Here is a 19,633-nt window from a genome sequence, read left to right as displayed (position 1 = left end):
CTTGGTCTTTAGGCTTTGCAGGCAAGTGCCTTAACTCCTAAGCCATCTCTCCAGCCCTCTCCTGGAGTTTTATTACAATAAAACTGTAATCATAAGTACAATACAGCACCTCCCTGAATTCTTTGAACAGTCCCAAAAATTACCAAATTCTGACAGAAGTGAAAGGACTTAATGGCTGGAATCTAAAGTGGGACCATCTTGTGGGACTGAGCCTGTAGACCTATGTAGCTTGGTACTAGCTCTAGGTAGTGTCAGAAATTGCCAGACATTCAGTAGGTGCCATTCATCACTACAAACCACCTCTTCCTATTGACAATGTGTTCTGATAAAGAACTGATTATACACCCTCAAGTACTTCAAACAGCAAGTGCAAGGAAAAGAATTAGTTCTTCCATATCTCCAATGATTTCCTTAATTTAGGGAAATTCATCTATCAACACATCAGGTGATAACTTGGTGTACAATCCACACAGACCCTAGGCAACAACTTCCATAGACACTATATGAAACAGTTATTTTAGTGAAACCTCTAGAAAACTAGCTGTTTCAGTAAAACATTCTCTTTCTAAAGCTAGTGTGACCTCGTAAAAAATTACTTTGAGCTCAAGAAAGTAGAGTTAAGCATGCATGGTTACCTCCTTCCTTCCTGAGAGCACGATGACATAGCAGTGGATATTGTTTGTAAGAATGACTCCATGGTGCCAACTAAAACATGAAGGAGTACTATCAGTGAATAAGTCATTTAGGAAACACTTGCTTAAAGAAGAGACCTGGGACTGTACTAACAAACCACAACTGGGGGGAAAGTGCATCTTGAAATACATGTGGCAACAGAGAGGAGCTCTTTCTTCCTGATGGAGCCCTGGAGAGGTGCCAAGCTTGGAGTCAATGACTACTGGCAGCCACTGAAGGGTCTACAAAGAAGTGGCTGTAAAGCAGAATCGGGGCCTCTGAGCAGAGAGTTGTCTATGGAGCAGCTGGGCCCAACTGCCCTGAGCCCTGCCCTGTGTGGGCTGTAGCCTGCAGGGTTTGATTCCAGCTGGACTTCTTGGACATCTCTCCCTGGAGAGGAAGGACTGCCAAAGGAGACCTATGGAGTTGGTGTCCAGGGTAGGAAATGAGTCAGTCTCTAGCATAACCACAAGGGGAAGAAGTCCAATATATCAAAGAAGTCATGTCATCCCCCAGTTACAAAGCTCTCCTAACTTTGTTAATTTTGTGGTAAGAATTATAGCAAAGGGTCTTGAATCTGCTTATGCCCTTTTTTATTTCCTAAGCACACCCTCTGAATAGAATCTCACATACTGTATTTCATATCCTGTCCACTTACAGGTGCATGGTGAGTCCTCCCAGGCAAGACAGAAGCCTTTTGGATAAAACAAAAAAAAAAAAAAAAAAACAGCTGCAACAAATCTACTACCTTAGTTATCTATACTAATCAACAGGGTGTCTGCAGTCACTATAGGAACATTGGGTTTGCAATGGCTGCCATAGAAAACTACCAAAGACTGGGTGGCTAAAAAAACCTTCATTTCCTCATAATTCCAGACACTAGAAGTCCAAGATTAAGATGTCAGCAGGGCTGATTTCTTCTTAGGCCCTTCTCCTGGGCTGGTCTTCCCCATGTCTTCTGATTTCTTCTTCTTATAAGGGACTTTCCTCTTACTGGATTAGGGCCCACCCTAACGACCTCATTTTAACTTAATAAAGTTAAAGACTCTGTAAAGGCTCTTACACACAGTCACATTCTGAAGTACTCGTGGTAGCAAGAGGGGCGGGTAAGGAGTAGAGCATATGAATTGGAGAAGGAGGTGTAATTCAGCCCATAGCAGCATAGAAGAGAAAGACGAAGATGGGCACACCAAAACATGCCAAAAGAAAGCAGAAGTAATACAAGCAGCAGACGAAAAATGTTAAGGTTCTAATTAGTACCATTCAAAGGTTTAAAATATCCCATAACTATAAAAAAAACATACTTCTGTGGAAAAAAGCAATCACGAGTATTAAAGCTTCTTGATGTTTAAACTACAATTCCCCAAATTAAAAGAAAATCAGGAGCTGAGAAATAGAACAATTGCAGCAGAAGTTAGTAAAGTGTTGGTAAATCTAAGTAAAACACAGACTAGGGGAAAAAAAGGGCTTCCATTTAAAGTAACATGAAAGATGAGTTTGAAAGGAAGTTTAAGAATTCTAAACTTGATTTATTCAGAGATACTTATTTGCTTTAGACTTTTTTTTTTAGAAAAATATAAAGTTGGGTATGCAAGTTAAAATGTTGTGGCCCAAGGTGGGTGGCCTGAGTGAGTATCCCACTCTTGTGTAGGGATGGGAGGAATCGGTTTTCCATAAAACTGTCATTTCCAGCTTCCAGTCTATCTAGAAAGTCCACTCTCAGCTGCTCACAACTCACTCCTCACCCCCACATGGGTGCATGCACACCAGGCCCTAAAGTCTGTGGTCTGGATCCGGTATCTCAGGGCCACGAACAAAGCTTCCTTCCATTCATGGACATGGGTTAGTGTCTTCAGCTCTGGCACCTGGAAAACATCCTCCGTCCTCTGTCCTTCCCTAGCTAAGAATTGGAAGCAGCTTTCAGAAATATTTTATCTAACATTTCTATGTGTTAAATACAATTTGTAGGATGCCACTGATTTGGACCAGGCTCCTACAGGGCCCAACACACCAAATGAATATGAAGTCATTCATGCCAAATGAAACCAAGGAGTAAACACAGTAACAAATGTTGGTTAGTTACAGCAACTGAGTTTTACTCACTCCTAAGTAACCACCTACATCAAATAAAGTAAATCAAGTAAATTCTTATACCTCACTCCTGTCTGTCTGCCTCTCTGTCTGTCTGCCTGTCTCTCTCTCTTGCTCTCTGTTTTCTATCCATAAGTGCTGTCTAGCCCCATGTTAGTCCCAGTTCTGGTTAACCTGAATCATCAATTAAAGCTAATTTAGAACTTTGTGATTCTATATTGGCAAATATTTAGAAAAGAAAGTGGATAGGCTCACACATTGGTTCAGGCTACCATTTTTATAAAAAATAGGTAAGTAGGTAGACAGACAGACAGATAGACAGATGATTGATTAGATAGATAGACAGACAGACAGACAGATGGATGGATGAATGATAGAGAAGAGAGTGTATATAGACACATATGTATTAGAGTGAGTAAAGGAGGACACTTTCAGACTGCTTACAATGGGTGCCACACATTAGCTTCTTTCAAGTTCCTAACACCATAAAATAGGTTTTATGAATCCCCATATGATAACCTGAAAGGATATAGAAGGATTGGTTAACTTCTCAAGGCCATATGCTAGTAGGCATCAGAGGCTCACAATCATGAAATATCACCCCTGTGATATTCATTCTCACCATTCAACAAGCATGCTCACCAACCAAATGTACTGGCAGGATTACATGGGGGTGGCAGATGGCAAATAGGCACTTAGATTAATTAGGCAGGTTCAAGACAGCTCTTAAAGGGTGGGGCCTTAGGACCCCACACCTATCTCAGCCTGCCCCACCTATGCCAATCCTGGGATTTAGTATTTATCCATCCTACCCAGTTAGATCCACCTCAAGTGCACACCCTGCCCAAGTATGGATGGACTTCTCCTTTTAAGCTCAGGCCGACTGGCTGGCACACCTGGTTTGGCGTGTACTGGTGGGACTACACAAAACCTGGACTCACTTTTTTCCTCTCTGGAGCTGGCAGCAGCATTTTTCTGATCTTTCCCACCCTGGCAGCCATGCCGGGACAGGAAGAGATCCTTCTTTTTCTTTTATTACTATCTTCACTTTTGGTCCTTCTTGAAAGCTCACTTTGTTTTTAAAATTCCCTTCACATTTTATTCTAAGTTTCATAAGATCTGTATCTGGCCTCAGCTGCACGTGGCCCACATGGGCTTTTGGGCTCCGTGTGGTGTACTTCTCTTCTCCCCACTTTGTCTCCCCTTACCTCTCAGCCTTCCCCTTTCTGCACTCCTTTGTAAAATCTTGAATAAAATGTGGTACTTTAAAAATCATAGTCTTGAATCTGGTATTGCCAATTCTTTGGTTAGTTTGCAGATATGAACTCAGGGTTTGGGGTTCCTGGAAGCACCTCAGAACCCCAATTTCCCCATTACACATATGCAGGTGGTTGGAAGGAACACCTAATTAGTGGTAGGTAAGAAACAAATTGACTTGTCACTTCTGGGCCACAGCATGTAATCACAGGGACAAACCCTAGACCTTTCTTTTCTAGCAAAGTGTCCAGTAATTTTTAAATGGTAGGTTTTCACAGTGAACACAGTATGAAATTGAAGTGATAAAATTTCAAGTTCCATATTGCAACTAACCTTTAAGAAACTACTCATTAAATTTGGTGTGATGTCAAAAAAGAAAAGCTACATTATCTGGAAAAGTTATTAAAATGCTTCATTTTTCACCTATATTATCTGTATGTCATATATTTTATCTACATCAGCCAAGATGACATATTACAACCAATTGAATATAGAAACAGACACAAGAATCCAGCTTTCATTATTAAGTCAAACACAAATGATGCCCATGAACAGCAAAACAATGTGATTCCTCTAATTTTTTGAAAAAAAGGGATCTTTCATAAATTTATATTAACATATAATAGGTTATTATTTTTAAACTATTTAATAAATAATTCTTTTACTTGTCTCTTGTATTTTCAAATGCATTTTTGACAGACATAATCCATCACTTTTTAGGGCTTCTTCCTAACTTTTAAGGACAATAGAGGGCCTAGACCAAAAATTCTGAGAACTTTATACCAGGTAAAAGTATCCAAAAATCAGTCTATGCAGTGATATTATTAGTTGAATAGACCTAAGACTTAAATGTACTAGAGACCGATATTTATATCATAGAAATATAACTAATAAAAATTAAATCATACATACATATCTGATCATTTTTCCTTAAACTTCATAAAATAAAAATTGATTCAGTCACATGGGCAATCATAATGCTCACAAACACTGAAGGATATATCACCACATCTTTTTCTGAGAAAGAGGAAACATGTTTTATGAAGACATGCAAAATGTGAATAATTAAGAAACTTGATCAAATAAATATAAATAAAATTTTGTCTCCCCCAGGGCTGGAGAGATGGCTTAGCGGTTAAGCGCTTGCCTGTGAAGCCTAACGACCCGGTTCGAGGCTCGGTTCCCCAGGTCCCACGTTAGCCAGATGCACAAGGGGGCGCACGTGTCTGGAGTTCATTTGCAGAGGCTGGAAGCCCTGGCGCGCCCATTCTCTCTCTCTCCCTCTATCTTCCTTCTCTCTGTGTCTGTTGCTCTCAAATAAATAAATTTAAAAAAAATAAATAAAATATTAAAAAAAAATTTTGTCTCCCCCAGACTAGGGATACACACCCTCTTTGGCCACAGATGCAGTAGTTACAAATTAACTTCTGAAGAACAGGCATCGCTAGCGTAGAACAATTCTCTGATCCTTTTGCAACTCAATGAAAAAAACAATAAAAAGTTGGCACTATGGTTTGGTTCTTGAATGCCCCCAAAGTCCTCTGATTCCTTTTGGATGGGACTTTTGGAAGATGGTGGAACCCTTAAGAGGTGTGATTTACTGGGAGGTCACTGAGGTGTGTTCTCTTCCTTCCACATTGTGAAGTAAGTGGCTTTGCTGCTCATATACTCCAATTAGGACATATTGCCCCACTGTAGGCCTAAAGCAATGGGGCCAATTGATCATAAACTGATACCTCCAGAACTGTGAACCAAAATAACATTTTCCTTTTATAAGGTAGTGTGGTGGTTTGATTCAGGTGTCCCCCATAAACTTAGGTGTTCTGAATGCTAGGTCCCCAGCTGATGGCAATTTGGGAATTAAAGCCTCTTGGAGGCATTGTACTGTTGGGGGCAGGTTTATGGGTATTATAGCCAGTTTCCCCTTGCCAGTGTTTGGCACACTCTCTTGTTGTTATTGTCTACCTGATGTTGCCCAGGAGGTGATGTCCACCATCTGCTCATGCCATCATTTTCCCTGCCATCATGGAGCTTCCCCTCTAGACTGCAAGCCAAAACAAACCTTTTTTCCCACAAGCTGCTCTTGGTTGAGTGATTTCTGCCAGCAATGTGAAACTGACTGCAACAGTAAAGTTGGTACCAAGGAGTGAGATTGCTACTGGACACCTGACTGTGTGGCTTTGGCCTTTCAGAGCTGATTTTCAAGAACAATGCAGATGAATTTGAAATCTTGGCTTAAGAGACATCTTCCAGTACTATAAATACAGCTTGATGGATTATTTTGATCAGAGTGGAAGACCTGAATGCAGTAAGAACTATGGACTGTGAGGTTTGGCTTATGAGGATAAAAAGGAGCTTTGTCTGGACTGGGCCTAGAAACAGTTTGTGTGACAGGCTTGCTGTTATGCCCATGTCCTAAGAATTTGTGCAGGGTTGCATTGCATAGAAATGGATTGGTGTGAGTAGAGGGATATATGGTACAGGAAAAGAAAATAAAAAAAAAAAGAAATCTTTGGGCTGACACTGCTACCTGTTCAACTGCAATTGTATGAGAGAATCCAACCTTTGAGATTGGACCAGCTGACCTACATTGGGATAACAGAAAGAATGCAATCTTTTGATGGGGTCTGAGTGCTCAAAGAGTACCCTGTTCTTCAAGTGTGCTTTATTACCCCCTGGATTAACAAATTGGCATCCTATCTGGTATTGTAGAGTATAAAAAATGTAGGAAAGAGAGGGTCATTGAGTTTGCAACATGGTCTTGTGTTGTGGAAATGGCCATGGGCAGTGTGAAGCAGGATTGCCTGCATGGAGACCTGATGGAGCCATGAGGATATACCATGGGTTGCAGTGGAGATGCTGGGACCACGAGATGGCTGGCCTCGATGAAGTTCCCAAGGACTGTGAGTAGCCTAACTGGAGGTGCAGAATTGAAACTCCAGAGACTTGCTGCTGCTTAGAATTATCGGACTTGGAGACTTGTCACCAACTGGAGTTGTTGGACTTGGAGCTACAGAGTTTGATGGTTGCCCTGTTTAAATGTTGTATTGGTTGAATGCTTCTTTGCCATTCCCAATGCCATCTTTTGCTGTGTGAATGTTTATTCTGTGCCATTATGTGTTTTGGGGGGATTTTTTTGGTATTATGACTCAGTTAAAAGACCTTGGCTTATGGGAATGTTTGAACATCATTGGGATTGATAAAACTATGGGGATTTTTAAAGTTGGACTGAATGCATTTTATTTTATATCATGTATGGTTATCATTTTATGGGGGCCATTTTATGTGGTGGTTTGATTCAGGTGTCCCCCATAAACTTCGGTGTTCTGAATGCTAGGTCCCCAGCTGATAGCAATTTGGGAATTAAAGCCTCCTGGAGGTAATGTATTATTGGGGGTGGGCTTATTATAACCAGTTTCCCCTTGCCAGTGTTTAGCACACTCTCCTGTTGCTATTGTCCTCCTGATACTGGCCAGGATATGATGTCCACCCTACGTTCATGCCATTGTTTTCCCTGCCATTATGGAACTTCCCCCGTGAGTCTGTAAGGCAAAGTAAATGTTTTGTTTATTTTTTTGTTTGTTTTTTCTCCCACAAGCTTCTCTTGGTTGGGTGACTTCTGTCAGCAATGTGAACCTGACGATGGGTAGTTGGTGATAGTCACCATAAGCTAACTATCAGATCGTTTAACAATGCATAGAAGCAATAGGTAAAAAGAAAAACCAGTGGCAATTATAACCTTAATGGAAATATAGCAAAATCACTAAATAACAATGTTTATGGAGTGTAGAAGCTCTATTTGAAAGAGGATGTATTATTTCTGCTCAGTATTATGGCTAATGTAGCTGTTTTCTGACTGAGGCTATTGATTGTGGCAAAAATACCCAAAGTCCTTCCCAGGAAACTATAAATGCTCTGCAGTTTTCAGAGCCCACAAGGTTTTCACAACTGCATAGCCCTCCATGCCCTGCAGCAGACCTCTACAACCCAGTTTTGGTAGTCTCATTGCTTACTACCTTCCAGATACAGAGCCTTTTGGTTTCTGCAACTTACATGGCTCTCTTCAGGTCCACACACTCCTTGTGAGAGGGCTCCTCTCCCTGGACCGCTACCTCTGCATTGACCAATGCTGACTCATTCCTGAAGCCTCAGCCTCCTCCTGCCACTCAAAATTAGACTCCCTGTCATCCCCTCCCATACTACCTTTTTCTTGACAGCACTTAGCACAATTTCATAAAATATTTTTGTTTGGGGATGAGTCTGCTTAACATCTATCTTACTCACCTAGATTGTAATAGCATTAAAAGAAACAATCTTCTTTTTTTTGTTGTTGTTATTCTGTTTTTCACTATACTAAGAGCCAGACACATGAACAACTCAGTAAATACTTCTCAAGTGAATGTGTCCTGTCTAACATGGTTACTTCTTCTCCCTCAAAATGGCTAAATTCTTAGCTTAGATGTACTAACTGCTGCGGGACAATAAAAATAAAGATACCAGGGCCGGAGAGATGGCTTAGTGGTTAAGTGTTTGCTTGTGATGCCTAAGGACCCCGGTTCGAGGCTCAATTCTCCAGGACCCACGTTAGCCAAATGCACAAGGGGGTGCACGTGTCTGGAGATTGTTTGCAGTGGCTGGAGGCCCTGGTGCACCCATTCTCTCTCTCTCTCTCTGCCTCTTTCTCTCTCTCTGTCCGTCACTTTCAAATAAATAATTTTTTTTAAAGATACCATATTTAATAAACATAATAAAATACATATTTAACATATGTATTCATATAGTTATATATATGTCTGTGTGTATGTGTGTGTGTGTGTGTGTGTATATGTATATGTATAAAAATGTATGGGAGAATTATTTGTCTCACTTATTTTAAGAAAGTTACATAGACAGAAACCACAAATTAACTAGTAGCAAATTGAGCACTTTTACACAAGCTACTAGCTCCAAGCTGATGATCACATGTGCACTGAGCCCTGCTTCTCGTCTCAGCCCTCTCTTCTTTCCCAACTCCTTCCCTGTTCTCTGGACTCTGGGAACACTGAAAGGGCCTCTTCCAAGCTTCTCAATCACACTGGTTCCTTTGCAGACAAAGGGCCTTTACATATGCAGTTCCTTCTATTTGAAATGATCTCCCTTTTGCTTTTTAAACAACTAAGTCCTGCTTCTCCATTTCTTTATTTGCTTATTTATACTGGTGTGCTGGAGATTAAACCCATTCTTTGTGCATGCTAAGTACATGCTCTCTTCTATCATTTATACCTTTAATATCCACTGGAACATTATTTTCTCAAGGAAGATATAGCAGTTATGTTTTGCTGTGACAAAACACCAGAAGCAGATTATGGAAAGAAAGGATTTAATTCAAGCTACAGTTTCGAGGGGAAGCTTCCACATGGCAGAGGAGGCAGCTGGGGCATCACATCTCCAACACATGGCAGGAGGAAAGTCATCTGAGTAAGCAAGTTCTCAACACACAGTAAGGCTGGACTAATCAACCCCGAGTCTGCCCCTAGCAACACACCTCCTCCATGATGGCCCCATCTCCCAAAGTTCCACCACCTGGACTAAGTAGGCAACTTAATTACAAACACTTGAGGCTATGGGGGACATTTTACACTCAAACCACCACAGAAGGTTTTCCTTGCCTTCTAACCATGCAAGATTCTTGTGGAACATGACCTACTACAATCTAGTACTGCCATCATACTGTACGTGTGCAGTAGCCATCTCCCAACCACCAGAAGAATCAGAGCTCATGAGGGTAGGAGCCAGGTCTTCTGCCATAGTTGTAGATGTGGATTCTAGTCCCGTGCTTAGCACATGGCAGGCACTCCATATCTGCTTGATTAAGTACATAATTTAGAAGGTATAATAAGAAATGAAAATGTAACTTTGGATCTAGAAAAAAGGACCTCACTAGAAAAAGTTTATTAATTCTGAAAAACAGCTACACATGAAACCCTTCAAGAAAAATGTTCAAATGGGGGAAGGTAAGCTGCCACTGTATAACACCTTCTGGGAAGATTCCAGAAGAAATAACAGTTGACTCTGGTGAGAGATGACTAGGTGGACATTCTCCTGGAAGATGGCAGGGGTAGGACAAAAGGATAATCCATAATCCATAATCTCCTTCCTAGCCAAGATTCTCAGAGATTAAGAAAGTAGCAAATGTGTTTATAAATAAAAGGCAGGCTTGAGAAGCTACCCCACTAATGCCTGGAACACGCCAACATCCACTGAATGAAAAAGGAAATCATAAGTCAGGCCAGCATAGCCTATTAGAGAAAACCCTTTCCTTCCTTCCTGACGATGATGTTTGCTTATATACCAAATTTCGTTGAGTGGATGGGTGGGGAGATTGCTAGGTTCCTGTGTTGAATTCATAAAAGTGTGCTTGAATTTTAATCTGCCTAATCCCATAGAGGGATGCTAAACTCATCATTGCTCTCTTTAGGCTAAAGCTACAGGTAATGGACTCCCTGCTCACATCCCATCTGCCAAGCAGCAACAAGAACTCCCTCCACTTCAAATCCACGTACATCTCTTTGCATGGAAAGCCATTTCCTACCTGTCTTGCTTCCTTCCAGAGTTAAGTGTGTTTAAGCTCTGAGAGTGTAGTATTAGGAACCATGACTCCTGTTGGGACTACCTCTTTACACACACACATATATTTTCAAATTTAACTCAGCAAATATGTGTAAGCATTAGGGTTGGAAGGTACTGTGGCAGCAGATCCTCCAACTCCTCCACCCATCTAATATGGGATCACAGCAATAGGAAGGTCAAGTGGAAAGGTGCAAGAATTAAATCATGTGGCCCCAACATTGACAAGGCTAAAACCAAACTAAGTACTTTATAGCAACTTGGGCTTTAACAAAGTGAATTTTCCTACAGCTGTGTTTCCCAAAACTCAGCACATCTAATATCTCCTTCAGAAGTTTATGTCATGTTTCTATTTCACCTGAGCTGTACATAATCTGTTTCTGTTGCATTCACATTTCACTTGAGCTGTGTATGCAGATCTTTGTCTTTATATAAAGTTGCTCTTCTTGGACTAGCTCTTTAAGTTAACATAATCAGAAACTTCTTCACTGCTGTGAAGTCACAGGTTTCAAATGCTAGTCACTTTTTATCTCTAACATAATAAAGTATACAACTACTCAAATATAAGTCGTTTCTCTATATTTGACAAAAAATAAGTTTGCCTAACACACTTTGAGAAATTCTGGTACTGGAAATACAGAAAGAGTTTCCCTCTCTTCTTGTGTTTTATAGTATGAGACTAATTCTGTCCTCAAAGAGCCAAACAGATAGCTCAGGAGTCCTCATGAAGCTGATATGGGCACCATCAACAGATGTTTCTTCCTAGGAACTATGCTTTAAGGAAATCACTTCAAGATTTAAAAGAGGTATGGATACACATATAAGGCACATTTTTTAAGCATAAAGGCAGGTATCTGAATTCTCTAGCAATTGAAAAAAAATGACACAGTAATTATTCATATTAGTTTTCTGTTGCTAATAAATTACCATATACCTAGTCGCTTAAAGTAATATTCCGCTACAGCAATATCTATAGTAGTTTAAAGCAACATTCCTTCATTTATTCCTTTACAGTAGTAGAGAAAGAAGTCTAAAATCAGTTTCATTGGACTGAAATCAAGGTGTTCCTTCAGAGATGCTAAAGGGGGATCCATTTTCTGCCTTTCCTTGCCTTGCATACCTTCCCTTCTTCTCTGCTCTCCTTGGTCAGTGGCTCCTTCACCAACTCTCTTCAAAGCCAGAGGAAAGAACCTGCCAGTCACAGCACCGCCACCTTCTCTGTCAAATCCTCCATGTCTCTAACCCCTACCTTTTTTTAAATTTCAGCAGTGGTAGAGGTGAAGCTTAAGACCTTGAACAAGCTACAGGAGTGCTCTACCACTGAACTGCATGCTCAAAAGGGAGCACCTGCCCTCCTGGAGGCTCTAGAGCAGTCTGAATGTACACACATAACCATAAGGGAATGGTAAAAGCTATGGCCAGGAAAACACAGTTCATAGGGGGCATGCACAAGAGGAAGACTCCCCAGAGAAAATGACATTCCAACCTATGTTGAAACTGAATGAGTCAGCATGATGTGTATTATTGGGAGGGGGGCAATAGCAAAAGGGAAGGCTCTGGGCATGTGTGTGTGTGTGTGTGTGTGTGTGTGTGTGTGTGTGTGTACATGCAATGGGGTAGGAGGGGTCAGGGAACATGACAATTCTAAACAACGGGAAAAGATTCAGCATAGTATGAAGGGCCAGACCCAGCTTGGGTGGGTCACTGTGGTTAGGGTATATTGTGATCATGACAGGGAATAAGACGACTAGATCACGGTGAACATGTATGGACTCTTTCAGGATGGCAATGAGGGAACCACTCAATGCTGGTAACATGCTCTAAAAATATTGTTCTTAATATAAAGTGAAGGAAAGCTGAGAAGGAAATAAGACATGAGGTAAGACTTGCAGTAATTCAGGTAGAAGGTGACAGTGGCCCAGACAAGGGTGGTGCTGATGGACAGAAGTGGATATATGCTTGTGATCTTTAGGACACAGGGATTTTACAAACAGAGATTTGGTGATTCACCAAATGACTGAGGAGGGAGTTTAACTGGGAAGACGAAGAGAGCATTCATGGATAAGAGGGTACAAGGCCTAAATTAATGCACATATTCTGTCTCATAAATAAATAAAAAGTTCACCACAGGGGCAGTAAAACACTTGACTACCATGTGCCAGGACCTGAGTTCGGTCCCTAGCACCACAAGAAAGAAAAATAAGTTAGTCACAGAAATAACTCTCAACAGTTAAAAAATATGTGTGTGGTCCTTTGCTATTGCGATCAGAAAGTACAACAAACAGTAGGACAGATAGTAACCCAGAGAGGAAAACAAAAGACTTACAGGAATGACTCCGGCAGTCTAAAGCTGACCAATAAGAGTTACAGAAGCAGACAATGAAGAAATACAGGAAGAAGAAAATTACAAGAGAATTTTCTAGAAGAGAAGTAACTAAATTATAAGGCACCTCAAGTACACACCCAACATAATGAATCAAAATATATTCTATATCAAAGGTGTGTAGATAAAGTTTCAAGACATCAGTAGTTAATTAAAAAAAAAAATCCTAAAGGAAAACGGGTTACCCGTAAAGGACCAAGAATCATGAAAGATATAAAAGCAAAATCATAATGATACAAAGACAAAAGGTGTCAAGGCAGTGACACCCAGTGGCAATAAGCATAGTCTGCACTGAGATTGTGGTTTCTACACACCATTCCCCAGTAAAAGGAACAAGGGAGCCTCAAAAACAGAAGATTTGGACACTAGGGCATCTATGAAAAAGATGAGCCTTAAAAATCGTATTCTTACAAGAAAGTAAAAATCTGTTCACACACAGGCAAATATCAGAAGTCATAGCGAACTGAGGGCATCACATCCTTAGCAGCAAGGATGAAGATCATGCACATACCACCCTCAGTGAGAAGGATGAAGGTCACACACGTCCTGCCCTCAGTGAGAAGGATGAAGGTCACACATGTCCTGCCCTCAGTGTGAAGGATGAAGGTCACATACATCCCACCCTCAGTGAGAAGGATGAAGGTCACACACATCCCTCCCTCAGCAAGAAGGATGAAGGTCACACATGTCCCACCCTCAGTGAGATGGATGAAGGTCACACACATGCCGCCCTCAGTGAGAAGGATGAAGGTCACACATGTCCTGCCCTCAGTGAGTAGGTGAAGGTCACACATGTCCTGCCCTCAGTGAGAAGGATGACGGTCACATATGTCCCACCCTCAGTGAGAGGGATGAAGGTCACACAGGTCCCGCCCTCAGTGAGAGGGATGAAGGTCACACAGGTCCCGCCCTCAGTGAGAGGGATGAAGGTCACACAGGTCCCGCCCTCAGTGAGAGGGATGAAAGTCACACACGTCCCACCCTCAGTGAGAAGGTGAAGGTCACACACATCCCACCCTCAGTGAGAAGGTGAAGGTCACACACATCCCGCCCTCAGTATGAAGGATAAAGGTCACACACATCCCGCCCTCAGTGTGAAGGATGAAAGTCACACACATCCCACCCTCAGTGAGAAGGATGAAGGTCACATACATGCCGCCCTCAGTGAGAAGGAGGAAGGTCACACATGTCCTGCCCTCAGTGAGAAGGATGAAGGTCACACACATGCTGCCCACAGTGAGAAGGATGAAGGTCACACACATCCCACCCTCAGTGAGAAGGATGAAGGTCACACACATCCCACCCTCAGTGAGAAGGATGAAAGTCACACACATCCCACCCTCAGTGAGAAGGATGAAGGTCACACACATCCCACCCTCAGTGAGAAGGATGAAGGTCACACACGTCCCACCCTCAGTGAGAAGGATGAAGGTCACGTACCTTCATCTCATGTGCCTCTACAGTTGTTAAGGCTTGTCCTCCAAGTATCTACATGTATCATGTCAAGACAACCCCATTCATTTTCTGTTACAGTGGTTTTTTTTAAAGGCTATCTTATTGAACATGAAGTGTAAAGAACTTTTCAATAAATTGGTGTCATAACTGGTTTTGGAACAGCCTTTGGGTACAAGCCCTTCGTAGCCACTCAATTCACCTGAAGAGCCGACTCAGCGGTTCTCCTACACCCATCGCTAACAAAGCAGCAGCAAGCAGGCTCCGACCACTGGAATTTCCTCTTCTCTACTTCTCTTTCTCCTACTAGGCCTGGTTATTAGCACATGAACTAGTAACCAGTGTGGTGTTTTCTGGACTCCTAGCTCTCTGTGAGGAGACTAAAGCTGAATGATTGACAATAATCAGACCCTTCGGCTATGTGGTTAGGTTCTAGCACAATAAGTTTTGCAAGTCTTGACACATATTCAAAAATGGTCTGGCTGGCTCAGTGGTTAAAAACTTGCTTCCTAAATGGTGTGGCTGGCCATTATTCTGGTTTATTGTTTCTTTAATGAAAACCAAAAGAATAATTTAGTAGCTCAGTAAGTCACTGACAGTGCTCCCAACTTCTCATGACACATGCATATCACAATGAAGACCCACCTACATATACCAGCCCAGGTTCATCTCAATGAAAGGAATGGAGGCTGGTTATAGTACTGCAAAGGATAAGGTTTTTTGTTTTTCTGTTTTTCTTTTCTTCTTTTAAATCCTCAGACTCTCTCTCAGTTCTTGTGAGAGAAAATGGCCAAATCTGCCCTATCTCTGAGGAGAAAACATGCACATCAAAAAAACACTTAACAATTGCTACCTCCCTGGGAGGCTACCACAGAGAAACCCAGTTTATGTTGGCAGCTCATGGAAAAATACCCTGTAGTTGTCTACATACACACATATCAATCAGGGTCTGGGTTGCAGATGAAGACTGAAGAGATGTGGTGGGAAGATGCAAAAAGATTGGGAAAATATGTGATGAGAACAAAATGTTCTGCCTGTAACCATGAGCTCTGTAACTGTGTATAGCTATGTAATATTCTGTGTATGTGTGGGGTCTGCATGTGTCACATGAACTCATGAGAAGCAATGTGAAGGTAACTACTTCCTCTCAGTACAGTCATTGCTTGGGCACTGAGTTGCTGGTGGCAAGCTAAAACTCTATGGTAGACAGAGTAATGGCTGTAAAGATAAAAAGTTTTAGTCCTTGTACTCTCTAGACGTGAGGTTGAAGTGAGGTGAAAGTTCCTAGTTCCTAGATGGCCTTATGTATACGCTACTTTCACATTGCTGGCACAAAATACCTGAACAGAAGAAACTTAGGGAAGGAAAGGTTTTAATTCGGCTTATAGTTCCTGAAGGACAGTCCATCAGGGCAAGGAAGGCACCAACTTGTCACACTATTACATAGGCAGGAAAGAAGCAGAGAAAGCAGTTTGTGGGGCTCAGCTCTGACACCTCAAGGTAAACCCTCTAGTGATACACTTCCTCCAGAAAGGCTCTATCTCCAAAGGGTTCCACAACTTTCCAGAAAGCTCCATCTTCTGGAGATTAAGTATTGAAACACATAAGGGTATGGAGGGCATTTCATATTTAAACCACCACACCTTAAAAGATTATCTTGGATTCTGTGGATGGATGCAAAGTGACCCCCAGGTAATTCAAAGGGAAGCCGTGCAAGCAGCAGGAGGGACATGATATCAAAGGCCACCATCTACCAGTGTGGGCCCAAGCCTGTGAAAGTTTGCGTTGCTCTAAGCCATGACTTTCATACTAGTGTTATGAGAGCCATAAAAAAATCAACACAAATACAGCTTAGGAATTCTGTCTGGGATGGGAAGCAAGAGTGGGTGATAAAAGCTCTACAGGAAATTCTAATTTGCAGCCAAGTTCAATAATCAATAAACCAGAGACAAGACATGCTGGTGTGATTACTTATGTTTGGAAAATACATGGTGATTTCACCTGGAAAGGTAATTACCAAATAAATTATACATCTTCAGTACTTGGCTATCTACCCACAGGTACTGTGACTACACACATCATGGGACATGTTCACCAGTTTGAGGCCAAGTCCACTAACTAGGCTAAATTTTCCTAAGATAAAGAACAACTAAATAACAAATAGGCGGATTTTCCCATAAAGCTTGTTTTCATACTAATACTGTGTTACAAAGAAGAAACTGACCAACATCCATAATTGGTCACAATACCTGACCAACTATATGCAAATGTATGAGCTGGCCTGTTCATGTTAACCACTGGGAAAAGCGGGACGTGGCCCTTCCTGTGCTGACGCTAGTGAAAGCCGCCAGTAAGACTATTGAGGCAGGGTTTCTCCACTGGCTCAGAAATCCATGTGTGATAGATGATCAACAGCTGGATTTATTTATTTATGAGAGGCAAATGGAATAAAACCATGGGAACAAATTAGCACACTCCTCCTTGGGATCCAACAAAGAAGTGCATGCTGTACGACTTTGGCTAATGCACCCTCCCTGCACAGAGAGCCCGTACCCACGACCAGGATGACCCTGCTTGCTCACATGTGAGGCTAACTTGTCTCAAAAGCCATCCGAGCTGGGGATGTGGCTTAGGTGGTAGAGTGCTTCTGTCACATGGACAACACCCTGGGTTTAACCCCCAGCACCACCTACACCAGGTGTGTAAATCCAGCACTTGGGAGGTGGAGACAGGAGAATCAGAAGCTTAAGTTCATTCTCAGGCTACACAGTGAGTTTGAGGCCAGTGTGGAATATAAAACTCTATCTCAAAAAAATTAAAAATTAAAATTAAAAAAAAAAAACTGTTGGGCTGGAGAGATGGCTTAGCGGTTAAGCGCTTGCCTGTGAAGCCTAACGACCCCGGTTCGAGGCTCGGTTCCCCAGGTCCCACGTTAGCCAGATGCACAAGGGGGCGCACGCGTCTGGAGTTCGTTTGCAGAGGCTGGAAGCCCTGGCGCGCCCGTTCTCTCTCTCTCCCTCTATCTGTCTTTCTTTCTGTGTCTGTCGCTCTCAAATAAATAAAAAATTAAAAAAAAAAAAAACTGTCACCAAAGTAAAACCTCAAAACCTTTGCTTTGCACTTTCCTCTCCCTCTGTTGTCTTCCTCAGCAAAAGTGATGGCGTAATAGAAAAAGCAGCCTTGTCTCCTATAAAATACAAGGCACTAGGAGGCCTCACAGCTGCTTTGAGCTTTGTCTCTTAACAATGAGGACAACGCGGCCTCTGCGATCTTGTGAGGAGACAAAGTAGCTGACAGCACTGAACAAGCAGCGGGCGCCCCACAAATGCTAGCTTGGTGGAACCCACCTGTCAGGGGCTTTCACGTACCACCTCCATGCAGGGCTTCTCCAATCTCTCCTTGTCCTGTCTCACCAGGCTCTGGTACCGTACGTATCTCACTGGCGCCTCTGACTGGATATGTCTAATCTAGACTTACACTCTGCTCAGAAACCAGTTAACTCCTCTCAATTTGCCTGACATGTTCCGGCACTGGCAGTCTCCTGAATGCATCCTGATTCTTCTCTATGTCTACTACTACAATTCTTATCCAAGCTCTTAACCTCAACCCACACTCAAGCACAAGAGTCTTTCAAGGAGTCTCTTCTCAAGGTTCCAGACTGCAGTGGTGTGCAGGTTTATCTGTCTCAAACCACGCTTGTCACATCATGCCCCAAACAAACATCTTCGAACAGTTTTTGTCCTGCAGCCTGCGATTTATGATGGAAAGAGAGAAAACTCCCCTGGGTGTAGAGATATTACAAGGCCCCACAGCCTCATCATGTTTTGTACCAATGTGTGTGTGAGAGAGAGAGACAGACAACTATCTATGTAGCTATGGATACCATATCTATATGGACAATATAGATATGTCTATATGGACAATATAGATATGTCTATATGGACAATATAGATATGGATACAAAGCATTGAGAAATTTCACACCAACACAAAAGAAAAGCTCTGAAGATAAACAGTTCATACACAAGGTACTTGTTTCATTTGTTTGTGTGTATGGATACCTATGAGTGTGCATGACTGTGTGTGAGCACATACATGCCACATCATGTGTGCAGGGGACAACCTCAGGATGTTGCTCTTAATCTTGACCTTGTTTGAGAAAGGGTCTCCCTTGTTGTTTAGCAACTCCTGATTCCATCTCTCACTGCCACAGGTGTGTAGGGATTACAGGTGTATGTGCCATTTTTGCATCCAGATTTACTGGGTGATGGGGATTTGAACTCTGGTCTGCAGGTTTGTGGGGCTATCTCCCAGACCCAAAGTATTTTTAAAAGCAGTCAGGCCAAGAGTAGTGGCACACACCTGTAATATCATTACTTGGGAGGCAGACATAAGATTGTTCCAAGTTTAAGGCCAGCCTGGTATATATGTATGTATGTATGTATATATGCATGTATGTAAGTATGTACATATGTACGTGTGTGTATGTGTGGACAGAGAAAGAAAGAGATCTAGGCTGGACAGGGGTACATAGTGAAGCCCTCTCTCAAGAAAGCCAAATATAATTAGTTAAATTTAAGAAACCATTGAGAACTGGAAATCTTTTAGTCACATTTATTTATGCAACATTTGATAACTACAGTCTAAATTGGCCACAAACCACCATCAAGTACATTAATAACTCAGCAGTTAAAGGCTCTTGCTTGCAGAGCCTGCAGGCCCAGGTTTAATACCCTAGTACCCACATAAAGCTAGACTCGCAAAGTGGTGCATGTGTCTAGAGCTCATTTGTAGTGGCAAGAGGCCTTGCATCACACCCATATTACCTCTACTCTGACAAATAAAATCCTTTAAAAAAAAATCACAATCTACTGATATCAAACCAAGTCACATGCCATACATATACTATTACAATTATCCAACAAATATTTGAGTCTGTAGTTTTTATAATAAATGGAAGATCTGATCAAGTTTAGATTTGTCCTTACCATTTTGTTCATCCAGTTCATTCCCAATTTCCTGCCCCATTTGTTTTTGGCGACTGATAATAGAGGAAAGGGCATCAAGGCCTGCATCCTGTTCTGAAAGAAAAAAGAAAAACTATATATAGCTACCGATATCTATATAGATAGAACACAAACACATGGGAAAGTAATGCAATTCAATATATAAT

At 41.8% G+C, this 19,633-nt stretch overlaps 1 protein-coding gene across 1 annotated transcript in view; it reads right to left on the bottom strand.

The window, feature by feature from the left end:
• The window catches only part of Stx8 (syntaxin 8), a 287,719-nt gene that overhangs the window by 211,763 nt on the left and 56,323 nt on the right, over positions 1-19,633 (bottom strand). The window contains exon 6 of the mRNA XM_004663142.2: positions 19,449-19,541. Coding sequence (XP_004663199.2) covers positions 19,449-19,541 — 93 coding nt within the window. The remainder of the gene's footprint in view (positions 1-19,448; positions 19,542-19,633) is intronic.

The sequence above is a fragment of the Jaculus jaculus genome, chromosome 12 (genome assembly GCF_020740685.1).
Source record: "Jaculus jaculus isolate mJacJac1 chromosome 12, mJacJac1.mat.Y.cur, whole genome shotgun sequence".
In the NCBI taxonomy this organism is placed as follows: domain Eukaryota; kingdom Metazoa; phylum Chordata; class Mammalia; order Rodentia; family Dipodidae; genus Jaculus; species Jaculus jaculus.
This window is presented reverse-complemented; position numbering and strand designations above follow the sequence as displayed.